Source organism: Linepithema humile, chromosome 7 (assembly GCF_040581485.1).
Source record: "Linepithema humile isolate Giens D197 chromosome 7, Lhum_UNIL_v1.0, whole genome shotgun sequence".
In the NCBI taxonomy this organism is placed as follows: Eukaryota; Metazoa; Arthropoda; class Insecta; order Hymenoptera; family Formicidae; genus Linepithema; species Linepithema humile.
In genome coordinates, this window is record NC_090134.1 from 129,332 (window position 1) to 151,224 (window position 21,893).

The following is a 21,893-nucleotide window of genomic DNA, read 5'->3' on the forward strand; positions in this document are numbered from 1 at the left end:
AATTGACGATTACTGTGACATTTAAATTGATACATAATAAAAATATAAATAATTTGAAATAATATATCTGTCAACATTCTTTATTACTTTATATATATATCTATATAACAAAACTATGGTGCAATTGGTTAACATGGGAACATAATGATATTAAATCCTTTATACCGAAGAATATTTATGTTTTATCATTGTTTATATAATAGAATATACGAGATTAGGACGTTACATAGGTTTTAACATTTATGAATAATCTGACTCTTGTGATATTATCACATACAATATTGAAAATTCATCGTAAAAATGTTTACTCACATTTATCTTTTACTGTGAGCATAATCATATTTGTTTGATGTATCAAATACAATGCACTCACAAATACTGCATTGGCTCTGTAAAAAGCATATTATGTTACAGCAAATGTATGTATATAATACAAGATTAAATCTTTAATTTTTTGTCATGTTATTGATTTTATTTCTATTACTTAATTTGATATATTTAATTCTCGTTAAAAAAATTGTTATAAATATATTAATTTGATTCAAATATATTATAATATATCATAATGAGATAATCAAATATATTATTGTAGTCAGTTATCATTGCATATTCATGTATGATTAAGAATCAAATCAGATAAAATAATGTATAAAAAAATTGGCTATTGGCTTTGTGAAATTAATATACTTACTGTCCTTCTTTGAAGTATTCTTTCAATGTATTACTGAATCTCTTACTATATTTCACAAATTCTCTCTTGCGTTGATCTAAAGCTTGTTTACCAGCTGAACCAGGTATATATCCAGTCACTTCATTCACAGCATCCAGTAATTTTTTTATTGCACTCGCAATTTCCCTGAAAAAAAATGCTATTAATATACGAGATACACTATACATATATGATTATATCATTATAAATATAAATATGTTTTACATACTTGATTGTCTCGAGAAAAGTCTTCCTGTCTGTGATCTCGTCAGGAATTCTGCTAAGTATTCTTTTCAAAGAAGTCGATTTACGATTCAACTCTTGAAATGCATCTTCCGAACGTGCAGAACGGTATTCTACAACTACAATCAAAGATAACATTTTCCAGATTATTTTAAGTATTGAAAAAAGTAAAATCAAATGTCATAAAATTGTTATAATAATTGATATTAATATTAAACATGAGATAATTACAATTTCTATAAAAAAATATTTATCTTACCATCATAATCAGAAGCAGCGCCTTGCAATCGCAAGACACTCTCATTCATATCAAGATTGAGTTCTGCTCTGCGTATTATACCCATAATTAAGTCGTGTGTAATTCCAGGGTGTGAACTCTCTGCTTTTGAGAGAGCTGTGCGTAGAGTTTGCGCTGCCATGACATTTTGCCTCTCTAGCTATTGAAATTTAACACATTATAATTGGATAAAAATCTCAACATTTCTAATAACAAGATATAAGTAATTTGTTAAGTAATTACAACCAAAATGCATTCAAGTTGTTTTTATTCTTCTATATTAAAAAATAATTATCTACCTTCTGTACACAAGGCGTTACACGTACAAATAGTATTTATAAAAGATATTATTATATTAAAACATCTCTCTATGCTAAATACAAAGACATAATGAAAGAGATACCTTTGTTAATATTGGTCTTAATATAACAGGAAGCACCAGTGATGTAACTGGGGTCTCATCGCCCATTGTCATCGTTTACAGTATGTGTTGTTGTTCAAGACGTCGAAAATACGATTAGCGTAAATCGAAAGAAGGCGCAAAGTCAAAGCTGTTTTGCGAGAATCGTGAAAAGATTGTTCATAAACGACTAGCTTGGCTGACCATAACTCCTATGACAGCTGTCACAATAGAAACTAGACATGCGGAAACGAGGTTACCCGGCGCTACCAACATTAAGTCGAACGAGTCGAAAGTGGTTGACTTCACGCTGTTATTGGCTACTGCACAATCATGAATAGATCTGCTCTTCAGGAATATTTTCGATGCTTGTAGTTTCTAATATTTTCTCTTCTTAAAAGGTAAATCTATGATTATTTTATTTTAAAGATCTTAAGCACAGCAAAGTGCAAGAAATACAATTTGAATGAACAAGTCTCATTTTTGCATTGGCAAAACCCGTGCTACAGATAAGTTGCATTTGCGCGGAAGGTTATTTACACTTGTTTTAATTATTTCACATTGAATAGTGTTCTTGATTTGAAACTATAATATTATAAATTTAGAAAGATACTTTTTAATCATAGTATCATTATTTTAATAGTTATGATCTTTATACGCGTTTTTCGGACAATTTTTCTCGAACCATTGGTAATGAAATACGTATTGTAAGTAATTGCTAGTAAATATATATATATTCTATTGAGCGTTGATTTACTTTTATCTTCTGCGTTTATCTTATGAAAGAGTTATAACAAGTGCAATTATTATTTTTTTTAATTCCGTATAAGGTTATAAATGGCGTCGGGAACGTAGCCATACTGTCCTCTATTAGTGATATAACAGCGTATCTTATGTCGGCACAAGTGCGATTATAGTCACACTACGACATACGCCATCTAGATCACGCGTGCGTAAACTAATCAAACCGTCGCCATTTAGTGAAGCCTAGAATGCAGACGCCTCTCATATGCCACATCGAGAATTCGCGTACATGACTGTTGGAGGCATCTGCATTCTAGGCTTCATTGCCGCCATTACATCTTTTTGAGTTTTGCGAGTGCGGAACAAGTATCACCGCGATCGCAAAATTTATAGAATTCTGTTGTATTATGCGGCATATGAATGACGTAAGTATATAGAATTTGTGAATTAAAGATAATAAAGTCATAAAACCAGGAAAATTTAATAAATTTCCATGTAAATCGCAAATTTATTCATCTAACTAAAATTTGCTTTTAGCCGTTTGCGCGTTTAACGATTGCCATAACGAAGTACATTAACAATGCGATAATAAGGACATTCAGCACAGAAAAGGATTCAAGAAGACTTCAGATGCAGAATCTACGATGGAGATTTGAGAAGTAAAGATTCAGGATTTATCGATGATTACTCAGGTAGCACATGTTAGTTTCAGAAACCTTTTACAAATGTTTCTTTGAAACGATTCATAACGGTTCTAAAAAACGTTTCTCATTGGTAAAAATGTCCACTCGAAATACGTTAAGAGAAACGTTATTTTTCCGACAAAAAAACGTTTAAGGAATGATCAAAAAAACGTTATTTTTCCGACAAAAAAAACGTTTAAGAAACCAATCTGCTGTAATAATTCCGAGCAAATCCTACTCGGTTTCTGCTACTGATCTGCTGTCAAATTATGTCAGCAGGTTTTGTAACATTTCTGCTATCATCATCTGATGTAACAGGTTTTGTATACAATCTGCAGTCTTTCTGCTGACAAAAATTTGTAGCAGATGTTTGGCAATATCTGTTCGAACAGACTTTGCTGACTGGGTATGTATATGTGTACCCAGGTAGCACAAATGTCTTCAAAACATCTGTAAGAAGGCCTGATGAAGGCCTAATATAGGTCGAAACGTTTGTCTATAATATATGGTATAATATATTGCATGAATAACTAGCAACGACTCTTTTTGCCTTTTTGACCTAATATTAATTGATATTTTTATTGGAGTCTTAATATTATTATTGTATTTCAATATATATAACTCACCTTATTTGCCGCAGAAGTGCGAAGATATTTGGTATAAATTTTGGCGTTCGGCGTTTTGATACGAAATAGGTCAAGTCGTAAGTCATGTCATAACGGCTATGATCCAGTGATGCGATGTTTCCTACCGGGCTCCCGGCTTCTGAGTTCCACAAGCGAAAAGTGCGTACATATGCTGCGCAAAGCGTTCAGCACATGTACGCGTTTCTCGCTTGTGTGAGGTAGGAAACTTGTGCCCGGTGGGAAACATCGCATCACTGTTACGATCTATACATGAGAATCGATAATTCTAACCTCAACGCTCTCTTTAGTATTCGCACATTTGAAAATAGAAATTAACATGTAGTCTCTGTAGTGATTATACGTATACATAATTTTGAATTAAAAACATTTATTTTTTTCTGTTTTTTAAAAACGTGAAAAAAACATTTTTTAAATTATGGTTTCAAAAATGTTTTTGTTGAATGGTTTCAAAAACGTTTTTTATTGATGCTTAACGGTTAAGAAACATTGGATACATTTAGGAAACGTATATGAAACGAACATGTGCTACCTGAGTAAGAAGTAGAGCTGAATGCTGATCCCCTCCGCTCCCCTTCCGTCCCCCATTTTCAGAGCAAGGTAAGTGCTTTGTTAATTAATTTATTAACGCCAATAACGTACGCTTTATTTTTTAAAGAATAATAATTTTGCTGCAAATAAATTGCAGTAACATCTATAAAAGTATCCAAATTTTACAATATATCTATTAAAAAAGTACCAATATAATATTATTGATACAAATTGATACAAATTGAAATGTGTATAAGAGAAATGCAACAATTTCAAGCTTTTTCAAATAAAATTGCTTATAATGTTTTGCAAAATTGAAAATAGAACTGTGCAAAGATACTTGTCAGATAAAATGATTAAAAAAAGATGCATGGTGATTGCATGATGATTGAGATGAATAATTATTTTTTTTATAGAGAGAAAAGAAATTTTATTCGTAACGTAGGGATGTCCAAATATGTATTAACAGTATGTATAAAAGTATAAAAAATAAATATCAACAGCGCTGTCACTTTATGAGTCTTACGGATAATGAGTCGGTCGCGATGTATTCTCAACAACACAGTCGAGACTACATTGTGAGCACAATCGAGTATATCTACGACAATAACAATGATAATAACTGTAACAGTAGCGCGGGAAAATAGGCGAATCGTTCACTTTGAAAAGATAGTAGATTGCTGAGAACGAGACCGCTCTTATGATCTATTCATATTTTCTATCTATTTATTTATTATCTATTTATTACGCGAATCACAGTGCTTACAAACTTTTCTTACAATTTCACCTGATGTTCCTAAAAATGGGGACTGCGGGAAAATTTATATGGATTTCACAGTTAGATGCAAATCGAAATTTAATATATTTTATTGTGAAATATTATTTGGTTTGTATGTTGCGTAACATGCTCTTTTCAAAGTGATCGAATCAATTACAGTAATTGTAAAAATTATAATCATTTTTAGAATGCTAATCGTAATTGACGTTGTATGAAAGTTACATTAATTCATTAAAGCATTCTAACACACATATCTCTTTCATACGCACAAATACTTATATTTACTAACTGTTCGTATTCCACGAGTTTTATATATTTGAAAGACTAAACTGGAAGATTACAGCAGATATTGCACATTTTAGAATTTATTGTTTACTCTTTGATAATTAGGCCTATTATGTTTCCGCGAATGTAAGGTTTGATAAAAATGATTTAACCTTCACATTATATTGCACTTTTATAAATTTAAATTACTCTGCAAATTCTAGATCTTCTAATATTTAATTTTTTTTAAATTGTTATTATGAACGTAATATAACTATATAAAATCTCGATTACAACGAACTTCAGCATTGCATCGAAATTTCATTACATTAAAGTGCTTTTTACTTCTTATCATAATTAAATATTAGCGTAAGTGATATTTCCAAGTATGATCAATTTATAAGATATGAATCCTCTAATTCAGAGAAAGTTACATGGCACATTCGATCGGATTTCGTTCCGTCGGAGACTGATATTTATCAACATTTTGCGTGTTCTCGAGCTCTAGTTCAATCTGTAACATATTCTGACTGAGGAATCGCTCAGAAACTTTGTTGTGGTTACTTACGGGCGCGACGTTAATTAGTGTGCAATTGCTCGTTTAAGATTTGTTATTTGCGCGAAGAGCTACAACATCTGTCTTTCTCTTTCTGCGTCCTTATCGCGAACATTGTAGATCGGCAAATACTCGCTCACGTTATTATCTTAAATTATTTTCGCGGCCTCGTTCGCAGGGAGACGCTTCTCACATATGGCAGTCGATTTATAATCTACACTAATCGTCCCTAATTGACGGAGTCGATAGGCGATTGGGGCCAATCGCATGCGACGATATCACGTGTAAGTCCAAGTTCTCACAATTCGCTTATAATACGGTATTTCGCACAATTCGCCAACAACAGTCGGCGAATCAATGACAGTGTCATCGATTGTCGCGGAATAAAATGGGGAAGTTCTCAAAGTCATTGTACGATTTATCTATATAAATAAAAATCTCAGTTTATTGGTATATCGTAAAAAAAGATGTCGATTGTATACTAAATTTGAATATAATATCTAAACCTTGATTATTCTATCTCGAATGGCAGTGATTGACTGAATCGTTTATTTCATCTTTTAAATGTTTTTAAATGCTCGCACATTCTGCCATTAATTCTGCTTATTCTGAGATATCCTAGTATCGCATGTGTAAAATGATCAACGTTCCTACAAATATAACAATCGATTTTTGTCGCATGATTCGATTCGCCGCATTTTCCGCAGGCCGATTAAACTAATTATTGCTCTAAAATTAAGCAGCATTTCCTTCTAAGCAAGTATTGTTCATTACTCCAAAGAACTCACGAATACGTCCCTTTTTATTAAGACTGTTTCTGTCTCCTTATTAATTTTATACAGCTTCTTTCGAAGAACACTCGAATTTTCGCGACTTGGACCATATATCCAGTGTACAATCTAAATATCGTAAATACCGCCGCAATAAATTCTTGCATACAAACATTGACTCAGATTCCATTAGCATTTGTTAACCATTGTTCTTCTTCTCGTTGATTCGAGGAAAATGCTGGTCGTAGATAAAACTGTAGAATTGGAGTTAAATAACAAAAAAAGAAAAATTGATTTTTCGGAGTATATAAAATTAACGTTTCGTTCTGAGTTATCAAAATTTCATTTGATGAACGCAATCTTCTCAATTTTGTCACGAGCTTTCTTTCCGCAAGATCAACGCGTATGACGAGAATGGCTCGCGTAAGAATTTGTCACTTTCTTCATAGAAACGCGCGAAACAAGTCACACAATCCGGAATGATATCAATGTTTCAACGAATCGTCGTCATCTTTATCAATGACACCGAGCGAGTTAATTGCTCAGTAACGTCATACCGAGCGACACACACACACACACACACACACGCGCGCGCGCGCGCGCACACACACACACACAGCGTCACTCTCTCGCTGTATTTGTATTGCAACGACGGCGCTCAAGCAGTTGCGCTTCTTTCTTGAACAGCGTCTTCCACGAAGGGATCGCGAAGTCACTTCTCCGCGATCGACTGTCAATCGCTAGTCCTGATCCTCGTCAAGAGGACGAGTCTTTTCAAGGTTCTCTACGCTGGTGCCTGCACCATCGGCCTGTGGATCGGCACCGAGATTACATAGATGTCTAGCTTCTCGCCTGTCGTCTTGTCGACGATCTCGCCGTAGTTGACGGAATCGTAAGAAGGCGGCGCAAATAGGTGATAAGGCGGCGGCGGGGTCTCCGTAACTCCAGATGTGTTCATCACCTCCGCACGTTGCGCGTAGGGCACTGTTAAAGGTCGACCATTCCGTCGACAGCACCACTCGGAACAGCTGACGATGAGGAAAAACGCCACCAGACCGCCGAACGAGCCGATGTACCAGACTATCGACCATGGGTCCAACGGGTTTTGCAGATTAGAACTGGGGTTGACTAAAACAGAATGAAAAACTCTGTGAGCGAGGGAAGCCAGTCATAACTAGATATCTATTTCGCAAACTTCATTAAAAAATATATATTTAAAAAATTCAGAAGGAAGCGAGAGTCAAACGAAGTGTTATATCAAAAATTTTGCAAGAAATTTGCAGAAATTGCAAATAGATATTTTTTACTTTACGTTGTTTGCGCGAAATCGCGTAGCAAAAAATATCCAGAGATATTGCTTTCGCATTGTGAAAGGCGTAAACATTCGCGTCTTTACTTGCGACCCACGTACTCTTTTCTTGCTTGTTTTAAGATGCCATCCTCGATAGAAATCCGAGACGACGATGAGCATCGAATCTAAAGTTAGCTTAACATTTTGCATCGCTTGTTTATTATTAAAGTCGGCGGAATGTTAAGAAGCATTATTTACTTAACATGTACATTTAACATGCATTATTTATTTTAACGTGCTTTCCAAGTATTCACAAGTACTGTTTTCTTCTTAGTCTTATTCAGCCTGTTTTTGCATTGCGCTTGTGTCGAAAAATTGCCGCAAAAACAACGCAAACGATTACGATATGAAAATTACGACGATAATGATTTCGCGACATGATCGTGTACACATTTTGTATTCGCGTGACATGAAAACGGTACAAGTAGTGAGCTAAACGATTTCGAAACCACCATTTTTCCGATTGACAACATGTGCGCGGAAGCGACGCTCTCGATTGCCGTTAATGCGTGACGTATACGACGCGAAACTATATGATGCAAATGAAGAAGGAACGATTACATATTTGCATAAATCCTTGGAGCGAGTAGCGTGAATTGTTCTCTACAGTCACAATTTTAACGGAACGAACGCACACTCGTCGACTCGATTTCAGAAATCTCGTTTCATGTGCCGCTTATCCCACTAGATAATAAGCTCGATTTTCTACAGTGCAACTTTGAACGTACTATCACATATTCGTTTTTTTTAAATTTTATTTTTTTATAATTTACCTCTAATATTACGCTCTCTGTGAATTACTTAACTTATTATTATTACATATAATAATAATTTTATTTAGTAGATACGAATGGTGGAAAAAGAGGAGATCAGACTTTATTTGACTTGAATTACATTGCATTAGTTTCTATTATATAAAACGTTCTACGTTTACTAATATTTAATCATTTCGAAAATAAAATTATCATATCGATATTATTCATGGAGGATTAAATTAGCATCGAATTGTGTCTCGCGTTTCGCGACAGATTGATCGAAATTTGAAAATATCGCAGAAAAATGTAGAGAGGGTCAAGAGTGCAGGATGATATTAACGCGGAGCAAAAATATAGAATCACTAATTTAGCGAGACGTCGGAAAGTGCGATTAGATAAAGAGTAATTATGCATTTTTAATGATTTTTGACCTTCGCGAACACATGATACGATATTAATGTAAAATATAGATGAAATATAAAAAGAACATGGCGGTGAAACATACCGGAAAATATGCGAAAATATTGAGTAACGTACTAATGTATAACAATAATTTGTTGATTGCAAAACGCACGCGTCGATCTACGACAAAGATAATGTGCGATATTCGTGTTACAAAGTGTTAGTTGTCATGTTAAATCTCGTGTGCAGAAATGAATCATATTCTTACCGGTGTCTTCCGTATCTCTTTCTTTCTCCGCTCTTTCATCCTTCTCATCATCGTTGAATGCGATCACGTAGACTGCCTCCTCGCTGCCGTCGTCGGATTTCGAGTCGACCGGGTAATTGTCGTTTGCGTTGTGACTTGCTTTATTGCTCTCTATTCGCCTCTCAGTGCCGATACTGTAACCCGACACCGCGTGAGCTGTGACAAATTGCGATCAATTAATTAATTAATTAATTGCACTTTATATACAGATGCATATATTACTCCCTTGCTTATCACGCTTGTTATGAGTATTCACATATTTAAAAGTCATAATGCAATCACAATCACATGGTCATCCATGATGTTCAATTCTATCGAATTACTCTTCTCACTGAATTTAATTTAAATGTGATTTGTGATAATAATAATGAATTTAATTAAAAATTAGTACAAATTACATTGAACTCTCCACATTGAACATTGATTTATAGTTTAAATTATTATGTATTTCTTAATAGATTTTTTTTAGCCTTTCTTTTTCTTCAAAAAATTTTCAAATATGTAATTTTTCTGATATGCTGTTTGTTTAACACGTTACATTCTAGTACAAGGTGCAATTACGCGTGTCTCACATTTTGTGCAAAATCTCAGGGCTAAAAACGTTAATGTGCCAGACAAATAACTCCGCCTCCCACCACCCGTTAATCTACGACGTTAGAACTTCATTATTTGTTAGGCATAGACCGAGAAGTCGATATATCACGTCGAAGACACTGTCGGCGGCTTCGATTACGCCATGGCGCCAGTCTTGCGCTCATTTGTTGTCAAACGCCGTGTCTTTTATCGCCCTGACGAATGATAATAGAAAAATGGCTTGAAGCAGCCATTCGCATAATTATTAACGAGCGTGTCGACAAGCGTTATTGAATTTAACGTTTTCTGAAAAATTGCCTGAATTATTGCAAGCGATCGTTAGCGATTTCGTAGACGATAACTTTGCCACAATCACTTTTTTTCAGGATATATTCGGCCGAGTATGTAATTAGATGATCGAGCAAGTGATGATAGCAATAAAGATCCTTATCTCCCAAGCAATTTTCCAAATGATCTCTCTCTCTCTCTCTCTCTCTCTCTCTCTCTCTCTCTCTCTCTCTCTCTCTCTCTTTCTCTCCTTAGTAAGGAGATTAGTATAATCCGTGGACAGCATGTTCGAAAGCTATTCCCCGCCTATTGCGGGATTAATAGTTAACTTCGCTCGTGAAGTTAAATCCATTCTTAAGAGTCATATTAGTATTAACTACCGTGAAGTAGTTTCAATTATGAACGGCCCGAAAGAAAAGTTTTGCGAGTTGATAAAAGTCGAAGATCGCGTTACGGTCTTTCAACTTTTATTTTGCATGTAGCAGCATCCGCTTTTGCTGTAATCGTGAATAAGAAAGTAATCTAAAAACGTCTTGATAATCTCAACATAATTCGATTCGCGTATATACACTTAATGACGGCCAAATATTTTTATTGTCGTGTTAATTCTTGATAATGATTAAAGAAAAATTAGTAAATAAATAAAAAAAAGTGGTTTTCTCTCGAATTGTACATGATGGACATTTTGTCCTCACTCATGTGCTATTTTTAGCACATTGTTAGGCATTGCAAAGTGACGAAGCGTAAAATCGATCGAAGCTTCGGCTTTCCTTTTTAAAGACCTCCGATATATTGTTACTACAATTTCTTAAAGCCAGGCATGGCTGATGCCTTTCAGTTCTCCCAGAATCTCACGTCCTCCCTGACACGATTACCTACTACTTAACGGCATGGTTGTCTGACTAGCTTTACCTTCGGCTTGATGCACAAAGTTACTTACGTGTAAGAACGTGTAATGATCCGCGCTTAGGGTTGCTTTTGCAAATCCTGTCTAATAAGCTAATACGCTATGAATAGCTTATATGCATTTTCGTAGACGCGTTAATTTCGTTACACAAACATTATTCAAATCTTTTTAAGATCACTATATTGTATAAGATGTTTATAAAATGTTTGTAATTAAAAAGATGAAAAGAGTATAATTCTGCGCGTTAAATATATCTTTTTACAATTTTATTAATAATACACAATAAACGTTGAAATGTCGGGGTACTTTTAGCGTCTTGATGGCGATTTAATTGATTGAATTGCTGCTTCTCGATAAACCTTATTTTTACGTTCCTGCGTAAATTAATAGATATTTACAAAGTCGCGGGAGATACTCAATTTACGAGATGATTCTTTGTAAACACGTCCGTTTTCCGTCTGTCGATCCGCTGTATCATCGAAGGTCGCGCGTAATTAAAGACGAAGTCACGAGCGAGAGAGAAAAAGACAGACGCAATCGTGCCTGGCGCCGTACATGTGTACGTATGAGAGTGTTCATTATTGCCCGCTAGCTGCGCAACCTTGTCGTCGGAATCCAAGTCGTAGTGTCGTTTCGCGGATCACACATGCTTTCCTTTCAAGAGAACCGATTGTGAACAAGATTTTCACCGATAAAAGAGCAGGAGCTGGCAATTTCAGTCGCGATAAATAAAAATAATGCGCGATTCTTCTCTATTTACGTGCGGTTGACGTTAGTCACTTGTAAATGAGATACATAGGACAATTCTGAATTCTATCGGCCTATTCACGTTTTACAGTCGTCGTGCGCGTCGCACGCGCATATGGCAACACGGTATCATTAGCGTCGTATGATATTATATGCAACGGGCGTCGTGTTTACGTAACGGCTCTTTCTTAAGCCACGATCGTACGAGTCACGTACCTCCGCGATTGGTCCAAACGCGCAGTTGACTACGCCTAAAATGTTAATTTTTCATCTATGATCAATGACCGGTAAAGCTTTCTCAAGGTTATAACATCACGACGGTATTCTAGGCACACACGCATACTCGGTCACGTGACGCGTGCTTATTCACGTGCAGAAACTCGATCTGTCTCTCGGTACTTTATAAGCATTGTCTTCTTGATAGGCTTTGCCCGCCGAGGCGGCAACTGCATGATCTTAACTCACTGGTTTGTCATAGCTGCACATAGTTGTCGTAATGTCGCGTAGGCAAATGATGTTCTCATCGAGATACTGTGATACTGGTTCCAATTTTCTAATGAAGCATTCCCAATAAAATAGAGTATTCCTAATGAGGAATTTACGAACATAATTCTTTTTTCGTATTCGATTTCTTGACAGTTTTATATTCATTGTTTCACATTAGTGCTCTAATCTACCGTAACTGAATCAATATTTGCTCACGAAAACGTTTTTACCAGCGAAAATTTGGCTGCGATAAAAGACTCGGTTCTTGACTACTTTAGATATTCTCTTAGATTACTTTATAAGAGAGAGACTTTGTTTCAGATAATATAAGTATTGTTTTATATAAGAACCAAGATAACAGAATTAACTGTGTCGTATGAAATACGTAAATAATCGCTGGAAACGAACCGTTATGCGTGCACCGTCGGCGTTGCCGCGGCGGTATATTTCTTTTATCGTAATAAAAAGCATCGTGAATCCGCTTTATGTCGTTCCGCGCTGATAAATTCTTCACGCGAACTTTTGAACTTTAAAACGGAAGTCTGCTTAAAATCTTCACGTTCAAGCATCTCCTTGCGAAAACGACTCCTTGTGTCGCGCGTTGTTTATAAAGTTTTACCTGGCATGCGGGGACGCGACCGGAGTACATCGTGGTTACGAAGACGTCAGGCTGATCAAAATATTTGCGAAACTCTAGTCAGCGACAAAATCGAGATAAATCGTTGACGGCAACGAGAAGTAATACTTTGTGATACTTGACGGAGGAGTATTGCCGATTATTGCAGTCATGTGCGCGAAAATATACTTACAAGGTTTTATTAATTCCAGGAAGTACAAATATGAAGGCAAGCCTGAGGCATCGCGATACGAATGTGGGGAGGAAGGCATTTAATTTTTGGCTAATTCTCATAGAGATGAAATATCATCTTTTTGTATTTCTCGCATCGTGCGACAAAATATTCCATACTTACATCTACATGTGTGCGTTATCGGAAGGTAGAAAGACATATAAACTGTAGCTCAGGTGAGATTTAAAGCGAGACAGTTTAACAATCGTGTAAATCTTAATTACTCACTCATTAATTTATTATTTGCCACAAGAGAAATTATTATTTTCATGCTATTATTCATTTCGTTTTCATCTATCACCATGCAAACGTCATCGAATAGCGGCGTGTTGGCCTTTCAAAGTTATTATTTCAGTTGTTTACTCTCAAAATGATTTAAATCGAGATCCAATCTCAAGTTTTTTATGCTAAATGTACATTTCTTTCGAAACAAACAACTTATTTATTGACAATATTGCTGTATAAATGCTCTGTTTGCTAATTTTTTAAAATATCTTCCATACGAAATCAAACTAGCTCAAATTATATGATAGTTTTCCATTTTCTTGAGTTTTTTTTTTTCTTATCTTAAAATTTGTCTTGCTAGAAGACAGGAAATTTTACAAACTATCAATAATAAGTGCAGGCGTCTTAAGTGCTGTGTAAATATTTTTTCTTGTTTCTATTGCATTATAGCCAAGTTGAAATTCGTAAAACATGCAATGTCTTTATACGATTTGTTTGGAACGCTTGTGTAATTAATAGCATATTTTTATCCAACTTTTTTTTATATTGAATAAATAATGCATTTGCTAAAAGCGCTTTAAAAACAATAAGATTGTTTCTCATGTTTAATGAAAGTACGATTTAATTTACACGTAGCTACCACGTGATTCGCACGGCAACGCGACGCGTTGCGGCGCGACAATTCGGTCGTCGGCGAAAAGCGTTTTCGCACCCGGATCTTCTGCGTTTCTCGCGTAATTATTCACGCGCAAGTGAATATCTCGAGTATCGATTCAAACGTCGTACGAGTGAATATCGGGAGTGCCGATCGTCAAAGAATATTATTTATTTACTCGTCCGAAATTGCAAGTCGCGTTAGTCACGCGTGTGTTTATCAAACACGTGAAAAGTAAGTTAAAGAGTATCGGGAGTGTGCCGTTTTTAAATATCGGGCGATTGTGTTATCACGTTAATTAGCATACGCATGATTAGAGATGATTGTTTCGGTTAATTCGCGTGTGTGGTAATATGGAGATTCATCAACTGGAAACTAGCATCAATGAAGAAAGCAGCAGTGAAGGAAGCGGGATTGGCGTTGGTGTTGGGTAAGTCCAATTTGTCTTATACGCGATCATTCTATGCGTTTCTCAAAATTATTTTGATATCCACAACACTATTGCGATTACACTGTTTGCACTATCAATAATTATAATTATAAGCGGCGCTTTTACGTGACTATTGTATAATAGAAATTAGACAGTTGGCCATTTGCGGCTATCGCCTATAGTAAAACGCAAATGAATTAATTCATATATGAGCGTGAAAAGAGCAAGCAGCAAAGTAAGGGAAGGTGTACGATTACGTGTACAGGTGCCGCGCGCGTAATTGTTCGCTAATAGGTAATTAAATCAGCCCGGCCGGCGGAGTAAACAGGTGACGCAATCGTCGAGATACGTCGGCAGCAAACAAGCCGATCGTGTTCACGAAATCTCACATCGTCGCGCGGAGATTTGGAATTCCCTTACAAAAGTGACCTTCGATACCGAAATCGCTCGACTCAATCGCGGCCTTCGAGTACGCTCGTTCGTTCAAGTTCGCGCTTCCTTCAGCGCTTGCTCATCTCGCACGCTTTCGCCCGTCATTCCATTTCCGAGAGGTCTGCGTCTTTTGTCTCATCAAGTGGTTGAAGCGACTAGTGAAAAGTGAAAATTCGACACAATGATACACAAAGAAGTTGAGTAATTAGTCGATCGATATCGGATAATCATTAATGTTGTTATTTCAAACTTTTAATCTAAGAGCTTTTCAAGATAGATACAATCAACAGTCAATATCCATTTATCGTAAATGTTGAAATATTCTCGATAAAACGCGGAATGTCCTTTCAGATAAATTTGCCATTTCGTACTTTCTCACTCTGCATACATTACACTGAAATAAATATAGAATTATCTGTTATTTTATTTTTACATTTCACGTTTGTTATTCATTCATTGAATGAAATGAGACTTACGAGCGGATTGCCGTTACGTTTGCAAGCAAAAAAGTTTTTGCGCAGTGTATATAGCCGGTAAAAAAGTCACGTGGGACGCGCTGCTTTGCGATCCGATCGCGTAGTTTCCTGAGATATATGTAGAAACGCGCCTAATTGTACTTGAAGAACGCAATTGTACTGGAAGAATCACGAAATTATCCGAAACTTTATCCAGCTAAGAAGTTTTCGTTGCTCTGTAACTATACTTTGCGACCAAGTCCGGCGGGTCCCTCCTGGCGTCGCTCCAAGTTCCGCGATCACCGTGTATTATTATCGGAAGTATTGTTAGCTGGTTTAAGAGCGCATCTAGAGCGTTGTCAGCGAACACAGGCGAACGTCGCCGTTCTCGAGAGAGAGAGAGAGAGAGAGAGAGAGAGAGAGAGAGAGAGAGAGAGAGAGAGAGAGAGAGAGAGAGAGAGAGAGAGTGTGTGTGTGTGTGTGTGTGTGTGTGTGTGTGTGTGTGTGTGTGTGAGTGTGAAGCCCTTCCCCGTTATCTCAAAGTCAAGTGTGTAAGACCTGTGACGTCATTCGGACGACGCGTACTTTGATGAATGGTATATAAATCACGATATTGAATGCGGCTCTCTAAATAGTGCGGCGGCATTTAATATGTATATTGAGATAAATGTCGCTTTGTGCTAATTGCATATCGACGTTAAAATGATATAAATATCCGGCTGCAATTGGAACGAAAAGCTCACGAACCGTTTGACACGATCCGTCTCTTGAGTCCACGAGCATATTACCGCGTTATACTAATTTTAATAATAAATTTCTTAATAAAAGTTGCGAGTCAGTTTTTTTCTCCGGGGAAAAAGTAGTAAGAAAATTTGTGTTCTGCTTAAGTGTAGGAAGTTTCCTCGTAATTGTATGCAAAGGATCAGCAGGAAGTACTTGAGGTTAGATATAACGGTTTTCAGTCGTTGTTACTTCTATATTTATCGTGCATTATGTGTGCGATTACACGTTTGTATATCCGTTATAATCAACGTCTAGACGGTTGGATAAAAATCTGAAAAACATTCGGCAAACTTTGAATTGTAACAGTAATAGTTAGTAATAGTGGTTTTAGATGATGAATATTCAAGTAGATCCTTCATTTTATATTATTCTACATGGCATAATTCATTAAAAAATATAAACAGGAAATTATTTATCACAAATGTGATAATTGTCATATTATATTTATCAATACTTATAAGTATCGCATATCAAAAAATATGTTGTCATGCTTTTTTTAGAATGCTTTTTTTAACAATGATTATCATGTACCTAATTTTACAGCGTTTGAGAAATTCCGCTGTAATTAAATCTTTTCTCTAAAAATTGTGTCGCGACAGAAACAATCGCATTCTTCAGATAGATACTTGAGGTCTAGATTATTCAAGAGCTAGGTATCGAAAAAGGTGCTGCATCGACATTACTCAGACGCCACTGAATTATTACGATGCATTCTCGTTAATAAAACAATGTCGCGGCGCGTGGCGTGACAGTTTGCTCGAAATTAAATTTTTGCGGGGAAGTATTCAGTTTACAAATGAGTCCGCGATGATTATTGCATAAATTTCTTCAATACATTTTTTAAAGTGTTACGTTGAAAAATTATTAAAGCAAATAAGTCGAGAAAGCATGGTTGAATCTAATAATGTTTACAATGTCTCTATTGAAAGCTTAATAAATGTAATTTTTTACTCGCGTGGCAACGTTGATTTCCGGTATATTGATTGGATAAATGAAAAACGTAGGATAAGGTTGCAGGATCAAGTGTCTGGTTATAAAGTAGCCACTTTGCAGCACACTTATTGATTACCCGAGGTATTTTTCGTACGAGAAAATGCGCGAAGAGAGCAAAAGTTATCGCACGTGAGCGGGGGGGGGGGGGGGGCGATCGAAACTTTCATACCGATCGCTTTCGTATGTTGGAAATGGACCAAGTCCGTCTCACTTCGGTGGCAACAGTTCAAGTGAAGTTCTCGTCGGCTGCGAGAGTGCGCGTGAGAGATAAATCTGTCATTCACATACGGCAATATGCAAAATACACGCGCGACAGAACACAGTGCAATCTCGAATTTAGCCGCGAGCGCCGCGATAGACCAGTCTTTCGAAAACCGTCCGTGCGATTAGCGATTCTTGTCGTATTCATACAATCTTCGCGAATTCGATACAAGCTGGTCCGATAAGGATGTCAAGTAAAAGCTAGAGAATGGGCTCACTGCATGTCGCGTCAATTGAGGCATCAATTTATAGAGATACAGCTCTCTTTGTGGAGTTTTTTTTATAGGATTGTGTTTAAAATCATGTTTAAAGCTTTGGAAATTTTGAAGAGAAATCCGGAAAACAGAATTCGGAAAAACATTTGTTTTATCGAACGTTGTAGTGTACGTAGTGTAGCAAGCTAGAAGTTATTTATACGGTTCTTTTGCATTTATTTAAGTTTTTATAATTATTGCCTAAACTGTTAAATCAGAATTTTAAATAAATCATTAAAAAAGCAAATTAAGAATTTCAGTATCACAACTTACATACGAAATCCGGTGTTGTGACACATCAGGTCAGGTCAGGTCAGGTTAATGTTAAATGAAAATTGACATAATTTTTAGAAAATTGAATATATTTTATACGAGTAATTTAATCAGAATCTTTTTGTTTCTTTTTAAAAATTTTTTACGCGTTATCTGTCTCCATGTGCGGCTAATGTTAATAATAATTAACTACGGTAAAGCGAGATTCAATACAAGACGGATTAGACTTAGGCTAATTAATAATGAAACGCTGCAAACTGAAGAGCTTAATCGAATCAGCGAAATCGCATAATCGTATCGATTACATCGTGCTGTGAATAATGTAACGTTATCTATATCCGGAGCGGGATCGATCGAAAACGCGGTCCAACGAACTAGACTTCCTCAACCGTGTTGATAAAACCTTCTACGACGCTCGTTCTTCTCTTCTTTTTGTTATCGCTACGGTGTTTTGATTCACACGGGTTTACTTAAGGCTAGAGAGGTCGTTTCTTCGTGCTCTGATAATATAACACACCGCGATCCGAGCGCAATATTCGAAGCATCTCAAAACGGAAATAGCGCCAGATTTCATCCTAAATAGTTTAAGCAAGGCCTATCGAATCCTCCCGACGGATCTCTGTCACGATTAATATTTCATAAAATTGAATGTTTCATTACTTTTATTTGTAACTGTGTTGTAACTGTTTTATTAACTTGTCCGCGTTTGGAATATTTTATAGAAATAGATGGAAAAATTGAGTCTCTAAATTTCAAAAATATGTTCTATTTTTGTTATTCAACTGAAATCGTTGGCCTGCGTAAGTTTTATTATTCATACAAAAAATATCTTTTATCATCAACTTTGTGCAGCTATGCAACGACTTGGCGATACTATGCAAAATGACTTAAATGCCATACATGTATAACAATTAAAAAGTGTTCACGATAGATAAGTGAATCACGTACGTGCAAATGTCGAAACAAGTCATTGCTTAAAACGACCGAAGATCTTGCACAACTGATCTCCGCTTTCAATAGGCATATTAAAAAGTCAGAAATGAGATGTATTCACAAAGTATTCAGTCCTTATCGATAACGCGTAAGTCGATTGAAAGTAACAATTCGTTATAAGTTAGAAGATCCTTCTGCTCAACGAATCACGCGAGATCACACGTTTGTTCCATCGGCGTCTTAAAATAAACCGTGGTGAAAAAAATCGATTTAAAATAAAATTTTAAGTCGGATCCCGATTTTCAACCGGGACAAAACTTTATATACATACCTGGTAACGGTGCATTGAGGAAAGCCTGGTTCCTCGCCACGAGAAACGAGACGATAACAAAGAGGCACCACGCGAGGACGATCATCCTGGATCGTGATCACCACTGAATAGAACTGACGTATTCCGTTCGATCAGCTTGCAAAATTGTTTGGCCAAACTTGCACTACGTGACGTTCACGTGGCGTGGACGCGGCTTTCACACGTAAACGTAACAAGAGCACGACGGTATCGCACACGTGACAAATGTAGAAAAAAGAAGGACGTCTCTCTTTCTTCCTTGCAGTCAAACACGTTTTCCTTTTACACTCGCCGCGAACAGCTCTCCACTCGGCCGACTCCTCTCCGACCGGTTAGCCAGCAGTGAACTGCTCGTGTTCCTGCCTGGGGTATCGTAATATACATAAAGTCGCCAGATAAGCCACGACTGACACCCCACCACGGACGCGCCTCGTCGTGGGACGGCCCGTTCCTGCCTGCTCGCTCTTTGGTGCGCGCCACTGAAGAGCTTGAAATCCTCGCCTCCCAACGTGAAGCGCAACGTGGTCCCCTCGCGTCCCGACATGAAGCTCACTCACGGTCGCTACTCGACTCCCTCTCCCCTCTGTCCTCTTGCGGGACAATGAGTGTCATGACACTTGCGATCGTGACCGTGTAATTCTTCATTGTCATTACGGTCAGTGTGCACTGGTGTCAATTAAACTCCTCCTCCTAATTAATTATGGTCTGTAACTTTCTGAATGAGCGGGGGATTAATATAATTTTAGATATTATATAACTATGGTGTTAGGCGTGTTGCGGTTTAATCAATTTTCAGAAGATGACGTATCCTTTTGGAGATTTAGATTTCTTTATGAGATTAGTGTTGCGCGAAGGGAAGGAAAGGAACGGTTCGATGACTGCATATGAACGTTTAAATGCGGAAATAGCGTAGAGAGAGTATTTTCTATTATTAATATTGACAAACGACAATGATTGACGAATCGATCGTAAAACGATGAAAATTATACACGACAATGCTCGATTATTTCGCAAAAAATATTTGCGCAGCTTTTTGATTACTATAAGTGCTGTAGTAATTTAATGTTGTCGCGGTCCCCCCTGAAATGCTAATATCACTTAATGTCATTTAATTAATCAGCGAAAGACACATCCAAGTTCTTTCATCATCGCGCACAATGCAGCTGCGACGTATATTTCCGCGTTCGTTGATCTCGTCGAATTGCGCGTCGATTTTTCGTCAAGAAACGCTAATATGCAATTGAATTTTTTAAGGCATCGAATATACGAGCGTCATCTGAAATCCTCTTTCTCCGAGCTCTCGACGTTTCTATAAGCCTTCTTCCTATTCACACATATGCAATAGATATCATCATATTTCTTGCCAGTACTGCCGCGTGATTGAAAAAATTTATCGGGAATAGTCAGGAGTCATATTTTCAGCCTGCCGTACAACCTTTGTACAATTTGCATACAAAGTGGCAAAGGGGCGAGAGAGAGAGACAGACAGACACAACAGATCTTTTTATAATTCCATAAAGTTACCAGAATTATGAATATTTGCTTTTCTCTTTCGTAGCGTTTCGCGTGGAATAGTAGAAAAATACACAGAGAAGCTCAGAGATAATTACGGTAACTTTAACAGAAGCTTTTCAAAGTTATTATGCTGTTAGTTTAAAAATATTAAAAAGATGGAAAAGTCATCGATTAACAGAGGTACCACACACCTCGCGAGAACAGGTGTATATTTTTGCTTGGGTGGAAACGAACGACAGACGCGAAACAAACACACACTTGTAAATTGTAGTTTTCTCGATAAGATTCGGTGTGCGTGCCTGATACGGCACAACGCGTTCGAGAGGTAATGATTAATGCGAATCATATGATATTCCCACCGATAAGAGAATCATCCAGTCACGATGATGAAAGGACCTCATCTTTGACGAAACGACAAATTGCGAAGAACGGAAAAACTCGTGAAAATCCCGTTGCGTCAGACTTCCTCGGAAAAAGTCGTCGCGCCGATGATGATCCTAGCTGCGTTTTATTACCTCACGCTGTCGCGTCGTCCATGCCGATGAAACCGCCGTAATGATTGTCGAGCGAACCGGCTTGGAATATACGTGAAATTGATTTGCGACCGCGGTATTTTTACCACTTTTGAGAACCCGTTCCGCCGGTAGCCGCCGTGCTGCTAACCCGGCCAGAGAACGATCGTCACGTCGACTAAAAATATCAATGCGATATTGATATAGCGCGACGCTCTTCCGTCATCCATCTGCGCGATAAGACATCGCAAACAATTCTTCCTGTACCGCGACGTCCTTAAAATCGATGCAATGTATGTACCGCGTGTGTATCTTCGATACGATCTCTTATCTAGCGTTATTCTTCGGACTCGTTCTTGACGTTCTTGAGATTGTCGCCTTGGTGCAAAGACCGAGATAAATGAGATAAAAGAATACGAGAGATTCAGACAAAGATTCAAATCCATATTGTATGATTAACGTTACTATATTTATTATACTCTTTTCTTTTCTTTCTCTTCATTCTTATACCACTTTTAATATTTCCTTATGTCTTTACTCTGATGTCCACGTGCATCCTT

General features: G+C 36.9%; 2 protein-coding genes and 2 long non-coding RNA genes across 5 annotated transcripts in view; 2 read left to right on the plus strand and 2 right to left on the minus strand.

The window, feature by feature from the left end:
- Nucleotides 1-64: 64 nt before the first annotated feature.
- On the minus strand, nucleotides 65-2,453 carry Ccm3 (programmed cell death protein 10 Ccm3). The gene is made up of 5 exons (XM_012378035.2): nucleotides 1,633-2,453; nucleotides 1,212-1,389; nucleotides 939-1,071; nucleotides 692-856; nucleotides 65-389 (listed from the first exon to the last, which is right to left on the minus strand). Exons 1-5 carry the CDS (start codon nucleotides 1,702-1,704, stop codon nucleotides 305-307), a joined length of 633 nt encoding a protein of 210 aa, XP_012233458.1. The 5' UTR covers nucleotides 1,705-2,453; the 3' UTR covers nucleotides 65-304.
- Nucleotides 2,450-5,258, plus strand: LOC137001158 (uncharacterized). Of its 2 annotated transcripts, XR_010891283.1 has the most exons (3): nucleotides 2,450-2,798; nucleotides 2,911-4,300; nucleotides 4,389-5,258. It is a non-coding gene; the product is annotated as an uncharacterized lncRNA (long non-coding RNA). The 2 variants fall into 2 exon arrangements; XR_010891282.1 differs by having other exon boundaries at nucleotides 2,591-4,300.
- LOC105678518 (uncharacterized) lies at nucleotides 5,081-19,962 on the minus strand. Its single transcript, XM_012377940.2, has 3 exons — nucleotides 19,289-19,962; nucleotides 9,376-9,570; nucleotides 5,081-7,727 (listed from the first exon to the last, which is right to left on the minus strand). Exons 1-3 carry the CDS (start codon nucleotides 19,371-19,373, stop codon nucleotides 7,384-7,386), a joined length of 624 nt encoding a protein of 207 aa, XP_012233363.1. The 5' UTR covers nucleotides 19,374-19,962; the 3' UTR covers nucleotides 5,081-7,383.
- Nucleotides 13,079-21,893, plus strand: part of LOC137001157 (uncharacterized) — a 113,030-nt gene continuing 104,215 nt past the window's right edge. Inside the window, exon 1 of the long non-coding RNA XR_010891281.1 lies at nucleotides 13,079-14,573. This is a non-coding gene — a long non-coding RNA (uncharacterized lncRNA). The remainder of the gene's footprint in view (nucleotides 14,574-21,893) is intronic.